This window comes from Nicotiana sylvestris, chromosome 3, assembly GCF_000393655.2.
Source record: "Nicotiana sylvestris chromosome 3, ASM39365v2, whole genome shotgun sequence".
Lineage (NCBI taxonomy): Eukaryota > Viridiplantae > Streptophyta > Magnoliopsida > Solanales > Solanaceae > Nicotiana > Nicotiana sylvestris.
Genome location: NC_091059.1, coordinates 14,714,263 through 14,725,424, shown reverse-complemented (window position 1 = coordinate 14,725,424; position 11,162 = coordinate 14,714,263). Strand labels below are relative to the sequence as shown.

General features: G+C 34.3%; 1 protein-coding gene across 1 annotated transcript; it reads right to left on the bottom strand.

Annotated features, from left to right (window-relative positions):
* Window positions 1-5,694: 5,694 nt before the first annotated feature.
* On the bottom strand, window positions 5,695-7,664 carry LOC104216421 (GDSL esterase/lipase At5g45910-like). Its single transcript, XM_009766458.2, has 2 exons — window positions 7,542-7,664; window positions 5,695-6,744 (listed from the first exon to the last, which is right to left on the bottom strand). The coding sequence occupies exons 1-2, from the start codon at window positions 7,662-7,664 to the stop codon at window positions 5,695-5,697; spliced, it is 1,173 nt and encodes a 390-aa protein (XP_009764760.2).
* Window positions 7,665-11,162: the final 3,498 nt, after the last annotated feature.

The window sequence follows — 11,162 nt, the reverse complement described above, 5'->3', positions numbered from 1 at the left end:
ATTGTAACAAATGGAATTAAGTTGAGGATTTTCCAAGGATTTAAAGACTTCAAGTTGAATTATCTTTATTTTTAAAAGAATCAAGAAAGGGTTATGATTTAATGATAAAATTATATTTGACCGCGTCGCATGTATGATCCGCGAGCAGGGTAAATTCCTTAAATTTATATTTGACCGCGTTGTAGATATGATTCGCGAGCGGGGTGAATAGATGCAACTATGGTTTGCGCCGTTCGACCCTCGGCAATGCACAATTTACATTTATGTTGGATCGGGCCAAACGTCCTCGGTGGAATTTATGTGTGATAATAGAACTGGAGTCCTTTTTATAGCTTGTAAAAATTTATCGTTTGAGAGATCATTTGTTTTAAATAAAGGAAGTGTTTTGGATTCTTAAATATGACGAAAGAATTGTTCAACTATTTCATGTTCTGAGTTTTATTGTTATCTCTATATATCATGCTTAACTAGAACGTCATATTATTCTATTGTTGGCCCTAGTAAGTGTCAGAGTCGATCCCTCGTCACTGCTTCTTCGAGGGTAGACTAGATACTTACTGGGTACATATTTTTATGTACTCACGCTACACTTCTGTACTTAATTGTACAGGATCTGAGGCAGGTGCATCTGGCCACCAGTCCAGCGCGCAGATCTGATTCCTATCCCGAGACTTCACGGTGAGCTACCTTCTGAGCCGTTCTGCAGCAGTTGGAGTCTCTCTTATGCTTTATTTTGCTGTCTATTTTCTTTCAGACATGCTAGTGTTCTTTTATACATTCTACTAGATTGCTCACATACTTGTGATACCAGGTATTGGCACACACATTAATAGACTTATGATTTTGGTATTGTATACATGATTACGGCTTGTATTAGTTGCTTCCATTACTTTTGTTTCATCGGTAAATTTCTAAATCTTTTAACAAATGAAAAATTATTACCCACTCAGTAATTTACTTAAATGGGAAATCACTAGTTTGGTAAGCGTTGGCTTGCCTAGCAATGGTGTTGGGCGACATCACGACCTACGATGGAATTAGGTCGTGACAATGCATATCCTACTAAAAAGTTGATTTTTTTTCCTTCAATTTTCCATGCTCGTCAACTTTATGTATATATATATATATATATATATATAATTTCAGTGGGTGATCTCATATTCCATAACTAGTTGTCTAAATCATGAACAAATTTTTTAATTAAACAATAACAACAACCCAGTGAGATCCCACATGTGTAGTCTGGGGAGGATAGTATGTACGCAGGCGTTACCCCTAATCCGGAGGAATAGAAAGGCTGTTTTCCATAGACCCTTGGCATGAGAAGAAAATATTTTAAATTAAACATCATGCATATATCCTACTAAAAAGTTGAAAAATTCTTTTTCCTTCAATTTTCCATGCTCGTCAATGTATTTTGGTCCTTTTGGTTGTCTGGTAAGCAAGGTTGTCCAATATTAATGCTCAAACTTGGATTCCTCCCCCAAAAATTTCTTTGTTTATTTATCATTATCATTTTTTATCATCACCCCCCCCCCTCTAGTTCCTTCTTATACAATCAAAATATTATGAAGTCTCATCAAATGAAAGGAGGAGTACTGCAAAATTTTTACCTACTTTATTCCTTGTGAAGTTCGACCTAACACATTAATCTCTTCAACTGATGAAAGCATATTCATTCGAGCTCTTTTCTTGTATTTTTAATATTCTTTTGTGCAACTTGCATTCCTCTTCACGTTTCAATATTCCTACATATAAAACAACTCGATTAAGCTCAAGTGTCACACAATTTAATATTAAAATACCAAAATGTAAGGTAAATAATGCAATAAATTAAAGATATAGAATTATGACCAAACATCATTGTATGATATACTCCATCAGTTCCAAATTATATGTCGCTTTTCGCATATCAAAATTCAATATTTGAAATGTATTTTTTACTATTTTAAACTTTGTATATAATTTTTTGAATATTTATATTTAAAGTTTCATATTAAGTTGATCTAATCCAATTTTGCTTGGACAATAAGCCAATTGACTCTTAAAAAGGAAAAGTGATGAGTATTTTGAGAAGGAGAGTATATATATTGAGACTATATTAGTTTATATTATACCTTCAAATACGACGTAAAGTAGAAATGTTGTATAATATATAGCACTCACATCATTTAAATGTTATGTTTGAAGAATTTCATAGGGGGATAGACTAACAGTGCACATGTCAATTAATCAAAAGATTAAATATACTTAACAAGATAGGACAAGAATCAAAATAAAACTTAGCTATGACTGTAGACTATAAGAAGAGTAATTTGTATCAAAGAATATATGTTTCTTGAGTATAATATCTAATACTTCTAATTTTCATAATTATTTGTATATTATTTTAAGAATGAAACTTACATATTCAAAACCAAGTAATAAACAATTACGATACATAATTTTTATAATTATAAATATTCAAAAACATCATAATCAAAGAAAACTATAAAGTGACATTGTTTTTAAGTCATGAAAATAATATTTGAAAATTAAAGTTGTGTTTGAACATAAATATGATTTGAAGTTATTTTTAAATTTTTGCGAGTGATTCCCACTTACTCCAGTGTGCTTAGACTTCACTTAATTGTTCTTTATGTCATTTCTTCATGTATTATTTGACTTAAATATTATAGTGTAAGCACTGCTAGTCTTTATGGCATCTGAGGTCTTAAATAATGTCAATTTAGAAAATGGCTTAATCTAAGCAGTGGGGGATCCACCCTTTCAGGTGGGGTAGCATGACACCCACTAGGTTAGCAAAAATGTTAGATACATATGCTGATTTTAAACAATGTTAAATATTCAATCTTAGTCACATCCAGTCTCAAACTAGACAAAAGTGTCATGGCTAAAGGACGTTTTGCAACTTTTTCTTGCATATAAGGCTCATGTTCCGAAGTAAATACATACCGGCATACCAATCCAATAAGTATATGATACATGTATTCACTATTCACAAACATGGTTAATACTAAACTGTAGTTAATTAATACACATCATCACATTAATTTATCACTTAACCATAATAAATTAATATAACTTAGTGTAAACATCCGGTATATAAATATAAGTACTGCTCTTAATCTCATATATGTGAGTTTCCTTCTTTCAAAACTAAAAAACTTGGGTGTCGAGGATTTTGGATTGAGATAATATTCAATTTTTATAATTTTTTCGTTTATTATATCATAAATTTTATGAAATTTATGGTTTTGATTTTTGGGAGTTATAGTCTATCTAATTCTACATTCACTTATGGGATTGTAATTTAGCTACTAAAGTTATTTTTTTCTTTTATGTTATTCTTATCTGAGTTGGTGTAATTCCCTTAGCGAAGATGCTATTTTACTAGTGCAACTTTAATAGAGAGGGTGTGATTCTTGCATAAAAAATATGACTATTAATTCTACATGTGAACTTTTTTTAATATATAGAAAAGAATGTCGTTCCCCTAGTGAAAATATTATTTTTACTTGTGTTGTTAATATAATGGAGATGTGATTTCTTGTTGAAAATGTTTATTCTGTTTGTTTCTTCACAAAAGAAGTAATTTTTCATATTTGCAAATTAAAAACCTATTAAGTTGACCTGAATAAATTCGGAAGAGACTGAACCGACCGGATATACGTTTTTAACAAATTGTACAGTCAAAATAAGGTGTGCATTAATAGCTTGTTTGGATGGTCGTTACCTATTGTATCGTATCGTATTGTTACTTTAAATACGATGTTTGTTTTGGTTGTTACCTAAATTTTATTGTATCATATTTCGTCGTTACGTAACGACGAAATGTGTCACTTTATGTAACGATCGATTTGGTGTGATTGCGTCGTTATCTTGTCTTTTTCTCTCATCTCACCCTTCACTATTATTAAGTTACTTTATTTTATTATTTACCCTATTTATATAATAAATTTACCCTGTATCATAATTTTTCTTTATTCATATTGGTGGTGCATGATATCATGAAACAACGACAAATGATACAATCTATCCAAATATTGTATTCATCAAACGATACAGTACAATACAATATATTATGAAACGACGTGTAATAACCATCCAAACAAGCTGTAAAGAAAACGTGGCACCCCACCACCTTCAATTCCTGGATCCGATCCGCTGAATCTAAGGCTACTAAGTTTTTGTCACAATCTTGAACATGGAGATAAACTGACCTCTCTGATTGAATGCTAAATGTTACTGTACTAAGCTTTGTTTTAATTGTTGATCTTCTGCTCGAACGCAGCTAGATCTCTTGGAACTGCTCACATCCAGCAGCTCAGCAGTTAGTGGTATATATTATTCTCAGCTCTCCTGATATCATTAAACTGCTTTAAGAAAGTACATACATATGTTAGCTTATGGACTTGAATGCCCTTTAGCATTATAGGGATCAATGGAGTCCACGATAAAACTTACATCATCTAAAAAAGTCAAGTTAGACCGGGAATTTAACGTTTGCATACATCTAGCTATTAAGCAGCAAAAGCATCTGGACTATGATCATCCAAGCATTTGCGATACTTTTCCTTGCGAACTGCCCATAATATATACCAGTAATTAAGTAGGAATTGTCTTCCAGGCCATGCAGAGGTGTGCTTTCGTACTTTCTGCCACTGTCGATGAGTTATATCTTTCACTGACCTTGATTTTACCGACTCTATCTCCTACTGTGTTAGCGAACAATAATAGCTCTCTTTATTGTATGAAGGAAAATATAACTTCTTGTCTTCTTTAGCAGAAGTTTGCAAGTCTATAGGTCTTAACACTGCTGTTCTGTTTTTACTTTTTAGAGTTCAATCATCTATAATTACAGGCATAGACAAATCAAGAATACATGCAATGAGCGCACTTGCATCTACTATATGAATCTAGGACTATAAATATGAATAGAGAATAAATTATTTTCTACACTTTGAAGACAAGTGCATGAAAAATATCAATTTCTCTGCAAATAGCTAAATACATCAGTGCATTTTACGAAAACACTAACATTTCTATGTGCATTTGTTATACAAAAACAGCCTACTTTAAGGCCACAACATCCACATATATGTTCATTTGTGGATATTCTACGAGGTAACAAAAAATACAACATCCAGACTTTACAAAGTAGCTACACAAAAACCACCAAAATCTTTAACGCTTATCATTGATAATCATCTACACCATAGTCTAACGATCAAGTTCACCCACTCTCAAAAATAATTCCATTCTCTTTACATCCTGAGTGATTCCCGTTGCAGCCTTGACTCGCAGATCCGAGCTGTATAATTTAAAAGCTGGGGATCCAAGGATAGAAAAGATCTTACCATGAATATCAGATAGGTCATGCTCCCCTAACTTGTCAATTAAAATACCCATTCCCCTTAATTTATGTCTTCAATTTCAAAATTTCAGTAGTTAAAAAAAGAAAAACAGAAAACAAGAGGTATTGCATCATTCAAGACAAATCAAAGAATTTCTTATTGATTGGTAAAAAAAGAAAGGCATACAGTAAGAAGAGGGTATTAGCCACTGTACATACAAAACAATATTTGAGGGCCTACCCTATAGATCAAAGTACAAAACTCTTTGTTTGTTCGAACCTCTTCAGCAAAATTAAAGCGACTCAGATTGGGCAGAGCAAAACAAATACTTTAGTAGTTAGTAGTCCACTATGTTATTAGCATGCAACTCCAATAAATGCCTTAGAGCATCTCTAAATCGTCCATAAATCTTTGAATGGTGATGCCTTTTTGCAGCAGCTGCTCCATGACCTCGTTCGAACTTGAACTCTGGAAATACAAAACCCTTTTTGCTGAAGAGAGTATCAATCATATTCTTCGAAGCCTCAGGTGTCAATCGAAATCCATCCCAATGTATATGTGAAGCCCTATCAGAACATGCTACAACTCCTTCCTCTCCACACTGCTTATGCGGATCAAAATTAAAGGGACCGCTGCCAGTACTACCGCAACAAACCTTCATCAACGTCTTAGTCTTGAATCCCAAGAATGCGTGATTTCGAATAATAGCCATGAACGCCTTGTAATAATCTGCATATATGATCTCAACTTCAGGGTACTTCAATCGCAGCTCCTCCAATGCTTGCCATAGATGATCATTGTGCAATGTTGCGAACAAATTTAGTCCTTTGTGACATTGAATTTTCCTGCTATTGTCGTTTTCGGGAAACATTGTTCGAAACCCTGGAAGGCAACCCGCGGGAATAATTCCAGAAACCACAAAGTGTTTGGCCTCTGCATCTTTGATCAGTTGTTCGATAGAATTCTTGATTGTCTCCACAACATCAGGGACAAGCTTGGACACTTCAGAAATAGATCTTGTATGCAAAAGAGAGTGCTTGTAATCATTAAAACCAGGCTGATCCATAAAGACGATAGCTTTCTGAAGAACCTTGTTCTTGCCGCAGTCATGAAAAGAGAAGCAATCCTTATAGAAGAGTTTCATAAAGGCGGAAATCTGCGAGTGATGAGACTGCTGAGGCGCTGGGATGCCATTCTTGATGAAGGAAAAGGGACTCATAACTGTTGCTCCAGGCGTCATGAAACTAATACCGGACTCAAACTCAACGCCTTCTTCGGTGTAATGTTGTAGAGAAGGCAGACCAAGCACAGCGGCTAAATGATCAGAAGTAGAAGCAGAATCACTGTCTCCGAAGCTGTAAATGGAATAAAATGGGGAAGTTTCTGCCTGCACGTAAGCGGAACAAGGAGCGAAAAAGAAAGAGGAGATCACTAATAGAAAGATGAAGAAACAATGGTTGGTAAGGGAAGCCATTGAAAGAGATGAAACAGCGATCATAAGCACAAGGCAGGGGAAAACTTAGTTTAGGTTAGTGGTAGTATTTATAGAGGTCCCTCATCCGTGGAGTTTAAGCAATGTTACAGAAACCTAGTAGTAATAGGAAATCAAATTCTGACTGCGGCAGATTTCCATATATTCTTTGTTTTCTTACTTTTGCTTGAATTTGCTTGATTAAAAAGGCCTACGATTTAGGTAGGAATTTCCATATTCAATTTTGAAGCAGAATTTAAAACTATAAGGTAACTTTATTAAATGCCAAGAATTAGGAAAAAAATTCTGAATGGATTTCATTTAAGGAAACTTTCATAAGTATTAAGTACAACATATATTAAGTATATTATACATATATATCCGTCTATTATATGTTCATATATGCATCCATATCTTCCATTTTCACACCCAAACTCAACACCCAAGAATTATACCTAACCCAAGTACATGTCAATCAAGTTGCAGATGAAGTGCATACCATTTTTATACCTAAACACAATTTAATAAATAAAGTATCCATGTATTTTTAAGACGAAATACATACTATTTTTATAACTAAACACAATTAAAATGCATGGTATAATTTGGTTATCTAATTGTGTCTAGGTATAAAACTTGTGTGTCCTTTGTCTTCAAAATATCCATTAGTATAATTTGATTCATTCTTCAAACGAGCACCTTATTGCTCAAACTTTGCAAGAGTTACCCCCTTCATACAGAACATTTGTTTCCGGATAAAATGCCAATAGGTCATTTCCCTCATTTTTTGCTCTATGTCCTCGTCTTCTCACTGAAGAGGAACACGTCAAAGCCATTTCACCTGATGATTTTCAACAGTCGGTGGCTCTCCTTGCTATCATCGGACATTCTAACGATATTAGTCGCTTCGATCAATAAAATCAAGGTTGTGTCTCTAATAAAAATCATGGGAGATTTCATAATAAGAATCGTGGCCATGGATTTGGGCATAACAATTATCACACAAATTTTGATAATTCTTCTCGCTCTTTCCCTGTTGGTCAAAGCATACCTGGCCCTCCACCTACTCCAAATGATACTAAATCGATGACACAATGCCAGATTTGTTTTCACTACGACCATACAACTTTGGATATTGCAATCACTTCAACCATTAATTTATTCCGCGTAATTCTCCCAAAGGTTTGTCAACAATGAGCCTAGAAAAAGTACCCACAACAATCTGGTATCCTGATACGAGTGCCTCTTCACACATAATTAGAAATCCAAATGTCATTTCTGATCCTGTACCATATCAGGGTAATGCTCAAGTGATGGTTGGCAATGGTAACCTACTTCATATCTCTCATGTTGGTCATAGTTTTCTTCCTACTTCTAAACAACCTTTGCTTCTTAAAAATATTCTTTTTGTTCCTCAACTTAAGAAAAAATTGTTATCTATTTATCGCCTTTGTGTAAACAATAAATGTTTGCTAAATTCACTTAATCTTCATTTTCCATTAAGGATCCGAAGACAACCACATATGCTTCAATGTACGAATTCTAGCTTGTTCTATCTGTTTTCATCTTCTTCAAGATTCACTCCATCAAAATATCCTACTGCTTTGTTTGGATCTGCTTCGCAATCTTCATTGTGGCACAAATGGCTTGGCCATCCTGGAAAACTTGTGTTTGATGTATTTTCGTGAAATAAAGTTATTTCTAGCTCTTCATGCTTTAATCCTTCTATGTGTAATGTTTGTCATTTGGGAAAACAATCTAGGCTCACATTTTCAAGTTTTACAAGTACAACAAATAAATCTTTCCTTTTAATACACTCTAATGTGTGTACATTTCCTCTTGTATTCAATTCTGGTTATTTTTATTATGTGTTTATTGTGGATGATTGTACCAAATTCTCTTGGACCTATCTCATGCACAAAAAATCTGAAACATTTGACAAACTTCTTGAATTCTATAATACAATATCATGTGTCTTTGATTCGTCAATTTCATATTTTCAATCTGACGGGATAAAGACTATAATAATACTCAGTTTAAGTCCTTTTTCTGTGACAATGGTATTACTCACCGAGTTTCTTGCCCATATACTCCCCAGCAAGATGGCCATGCTAAATTGCAAACATCGACACCTCAATAATGTTATCCATTGCTTACCTTTTAAAGTTAATGTCCCACCATCATTTTGGCTTAAAGCTCTGGTTTATGTTACTTATATTATTAACATGCTTCTATATTAAAATTTGAAGTTTTCCTCACCATTTAAATGTTTATTCCAAAAAGAACCAGATTTATCCATTGTAAAAATATTTGGGTATCTTTGTTATTCACGTGCCTTTGATCATGGTCATAAACTCTATCCACGTTCCACTCCTTGCTTATTTGTGAGGATTTCTTCCGATCACAAGGGATACATGTGCCTTGATACTTCAACTAACAAAGTGCTAATTTTTAGGTATGTAAAATTTGTAGAAGATATATTTTCTTACCCTTTTATGTTTCCAGATTCTAACCCTGCTAAATTTCTTAGCAACTTTGATTTTTTCCCACATCAACCTCACTTACATCATCTCCTAATATTTCTTCACCACAACCTACCCATGTATTTATCCCCTTAAATTATGGGATTCAAACACCTCCTTCAAAACACACTTCCTAATTCACATGATTCTTGTAATTCAGCTCCATCTAATAATTCTCTGCGTTCTTCCCCTTCTAATAATTTTCCTACTTCATCTCCACCTAGTAATTCTCATAATTCATCTCCCTCAAGAAATTCTCCAAATTTATCTCCCTCAAGTAATTTTGCTAATTCACCTCAATCAAACTCTTCTTTTCGAGTTGTCACGATCCAAAACATACTATAGGCCTTGATGGCGCCCAACGTCTCAGTTAGACAAGCCAACAGTGAATTACAACTTAATTACGCATTTTATTATTTTCAAAATCGTGAATTTTTTTAGATAAAGAAATCAACGCATTAAAATCATGAAAACTTACACTTTAAATAGAATAGAAAATAAAGGTGTGTAAATGCTAAGCAAAATCACAAACAACATCTAGAACATCCCAAAACTCTATGTCACAAGTGCATGAGCTTTTACTATAGAGTATGATAATAATACATACGTCCAGAATGTAAATAAGGCAGGATAGAGTAAATAGTACGATGGAGACTTTGTGAGCTACGATACGTAGCCTGGCATGTAGCTCACCATTAAATTCTCCTCAGCAGTTGCGCCTACACGCCAAGCTAACCACCAGTTGAACCTGTCAGATCCTGCCCATTTAGTGCAGATGTGTAGCATGAGTATGTAAATCAATGCGTACCCGGTAAGTATCTAGCCTAACCCCGGAGAAGTAGTACGTGGGGTCTACATCGATACTTACTAGAGGTCCAATAAAGCAATATAATAAATCATAAGCAGATATGAAGCACACTACAATAATCGGGTAAATCTGTAAGTTACATAATCTTCCAAAAATTTCTTTTAAAGGTATGAGTTTCTCAGTCTTGTATTCTACCTCAAAAACTTAGATGTATCAAGTGCCAATATCAAACGGATAAGGAATACCATATAAAATGCCATGCATCAGTAGGAGAATAATCTTGTGAATATTCGGACTGCTAGCGATATAACGCACGATTATACCGAGGTTGTTCAGCCCGATCCAGAATAATGTGTACACTGCCGAGGGTCGAGCGGCACGAACCATAGGTGCATCTATTATATTGTTGAGTCATTCGGTCGCTCCATAAGAAAAGAAGAAACTTATCGAATTACGAGTCACGTACGTACAACACAAATATAGGTGCATAAGAGTGAATATACTCCTTCAGGTTTCTCAGATAGTTTGCCAACAACTCAAGGTTATAAAGCTCGACCTTGTATACATATGTTTTTAAAACAATTTCAATAAAAAATTCAATTAGTTAAGCTAGCAAAATGACTCCAAACAATTCAAATATTACATGATAAAGTTCTACATCTGCGCGGACATAAACATGCTTTAGCTAAGTATGGATTCTCGTCACCTCGTGTGTACGTAGCATCCACAACTAGTAGCACATAATAATTACATCACCTAGGGGTAGTTTACCCCTCACAAAGTTAGATAGGAGATTTACCTTTCTCCGAAGTTCCATAACCGGCTCCCACGCCTCTTTAACACTTCAAACCAATGCCCATCGATCCAAAACTAGTCAAACAATGTGCAAATTAATCAAAATATACTCCAATGCGTATAATTTAACAATTTATAATAATTCTCAAATCTGCTCGATAAGTCAACAAAGTCAACCCTCGGGCACATGTGTCCGGATTCCGAAAATT